At 37.8% G+C, this 2,757-nt stretch overlaps 1 protein-coding gene across 3 annotated transcripts in view; it reads right to left on the bottom strand.

The window, feature by feature from the left end:
- Nucleotides 1-1,881: 1,881 nt before the first annotated feature.
- LOC136835492 (ATP-dependent RNA helicase DDX54) overlaps nucleotides 1,882-2,757 on the bottom strand; it is a 241,468-nt gene continuing 240,592 nt past the window's right edge. For all 3 annotated transcript variants that reach the window (XM_067099067.1, XM_067099068.1, XM_067099069.1), the window contains exon 17: nucleotides 1,882-2,176. In XM_067099067.1, the coding sequence (XP_066955168.1) occupies nucleotides 1,959-2,176 (218 nt within the window). In that variant the 3' untranslated portion in view covers nucleotides 1,882-1,958. The remainder of the gene's footprint in view (nucleotides 2,177-2,757) is intronic.

Here is a 2,757-nt window from a genome sequence, read left to right as displayed (position 1 = left end):
ACACCCGGATGCTTCCTAGGGGTCATAAAAGGCACAGGATGTGGTCCTTGGTCCCTTTCGGCCGCACAACACAGCGCTGAAAAGCTGGGTCACCTTGGGTGCTTGGTCCCTTTCCAGCATCCAAATCTAAAACGCACCTCACACGCTCACTACCGACAAGCAATACGCGCCTTTCACGGTCCTGACGACGTTGGGACATCTCTGCAAACATCCTGTTGCGTCACAAATACGCTAACGCTAGCAAAAGTTCTGCAAAACACGAATGCGTCAAGAAATCGCTCTCCGACGTTGCACTGCTGATGCTTTGTAGTGCGAGAAGAAAGAAACTCGCGCATGCGCGGCTGGGTAACGCTTGTAAACAAAACAACAGCGTGATCCGTGAACTCCCAGCATCCCTCAAGGCGCGTGATTTAAAATCTTTCGCAAACTAGGCCTATAACTATTTTTCCGCGCATATTTAAAAAAACTTTTTGTAGTCAACGTACCGTACGTCCACTTGGCACCTGACGGACAATTTTAGTCGACGTACAATACGTCCAGTCGGCGTTTAAGGGTTAAGAATCTGATGTGTTGCTGCCCACTTTGAGACTGATGACCCTCACCCTCTAGGTGCCTCTACACTTCTTCCAGCCACTTCACCACTTCGTATCTCCCATGAGTCACAGGAGGCAGAGGAAGAGGATGATGATGCCGGGCTCGATGTCACAATCGAGCTAGAGGAGGGGGAGGAGGTAAAGGACAACTTGTAAACCTCCTCACAAGTTTTTAAAAAGTCTGGTCATTGTAAGAACCAAGAGCAGCATGCACATGTGACAGAGAAAAAGTATTTATATTAGTAGATTTGCTTTTTTTTGTGTATGATGTGCTTTAAAGTGTTTGGGGAATATGAAAAAGGATGGGTTTGCCTTTTTTGTGTATGCATGTTGTATCTTAAAGAATGTCTGGGCAAAATGAATAAAAACTGTTTGCTTTTTTTAATGAAAAAGAAAGTGATATTTCCAGCAGCATAACCTACCACAGTGCCTGTTGCATACAAGAGAAAAAAAAATTTAACTTTTTTAAGTATATTTAAACAGTATATTTTATTACAAATAAGGTTAAATGGCCTAGCTTATTGCCTTTTGCATCAAGTTTCCAGTTTAAAGTGTGATGGTTGTTGTTTATAAGCGTACAGAGTGTTTACCTTTATATAGTATTAAATAGAGTTAGGGGGAGCAAAGGTATGGAGTTGCTATTGAACACCTGTAGAGTTTTTGACTTGCTTTATCCAGATTTTGCCCTTACCCGGCGAGGCCTTGGCACTAGTAATTTGGATAATCAAGAGACTACTTATTTTTAATAACCTCAGTGCACTGCAACAATTTGGTTGAAATGTTCATTAGATTTTTCATACAGAGATTAACCAAAATGCCAATGCAAAATAGTGGTTACTGGCTCTGCATAAAATCAGTGCACAAATACACATTCAGGCTCGCAAGCACTGCATCAGGTACTTTTTATATTGATATTATCTATTATGCCTGCATGTATTGTTGAATTCAACACCACTCAATAACTTGCAAGACCATTCTCAAGAATTGTCATTATGTGCATATCTATATCAAACAGGACTTATCATAAAAGTTAATTTAATATAACAAAATAGTGTCTTGATCACTGTAGCTCCAAACATTTCAGCTTACCTCCTTTCAACAATTGCAACCTAAAAATATAGTACATATTTGTTTCACAACATTCATTTTAGAAAGCCATGAAAATGAAAATTGTACAAACTTACAATCAAAATGTTCTTGCTATAAATTTACTCATTAGATAATCCGATTTACCAGTAATCTAACCCGTTGTCAACTATTATAGGGAAAACTATAATAAGAAACCATATAAAAGTTAGGCTTTATTGTTTCAAACCTCATGCCTTAACAGAAATTATTTTTCCTTTTCTAATCCCTTTATCCTATTTATCTCCTTCTTTTACCTTTAATTCCTTTACCTTTCTTTTTAGCTGCAGCCCTTTCTCTACCCAATTTGTGTTTCATGCGTTCTGCTTCTACTCTGGCAGTTTCCTTAACAATTTCTTGTTCGGTTCTCAACTCTCTCTTTGGTGGCCGCCTTGGTGCTGGTCCTTTAAGTTTGTTGTATAAGGGATGAGCAGTGCTGTGAGCTCTAATATTAATTGCTGGAAGAAATGAGTAACCATTGAAACATTATATACATTAAATGAAAATAAATCCAAATATTACCTTATAAAGTTCTAAATTTGCTTGTAATTCAGGTCATGGGTGGTCCAAAAAATGTCATTTTATAAGTTATATACAACTTGCCATCTGAGAGGTTAAATAACACACAACTATTACATATAGACTGCCCTGGTAATATAAATTAATTTCTAATTAAATACTCTTCTCATATTCTAATACTGATTTTACCAGTATTAGAATAAGATTTGAAACTCACATTTCTAATACATTTCCTTTCATAGATACAAGCCACTGCCCTGCTAGTGTGCCCACTGCTTTGTTGCAAATGAATGATTAACTAAAAATTTCCTTTAGATGATAACAATGTCACTCCTTTAGCAACTCCACATACGGTAAGTTCAAATACTTACTTAAGAGGAAAGAGAACATGAGTAAAGACAAGCCCTCTAATGGTGCGGTTAATCAATAAAACAGCACCATACTGAATTGGTCTATGGTCATCCTACTTGAAGATCAAGTCAACGAGTTCAGGTAATCTATATCACTGCTAGCTGGTATG

Source organism: Macrobrachium rosenbergii, chromosome 55, assembly GCF_040412425.1.
Source record: "Macrobrachium rosenbergii isolate ZJJX-2024 chromosome 55, ASM4041242v1, whole genome shotgun sequence".
NCBI classification, from domain to species: domain Eukaryota; kingdom Metazoa; phylum Arthropoda; class Malacostraca; order Decapoda; family Palaemonidae; genus Macrobrachium; species Macrobrachium rosenbergii.
The sequence above is the reverse complement of the archived record's forward strand: the minus strand, read 5'-3'. Positions and strand labels throughout refer to the sequence as shown.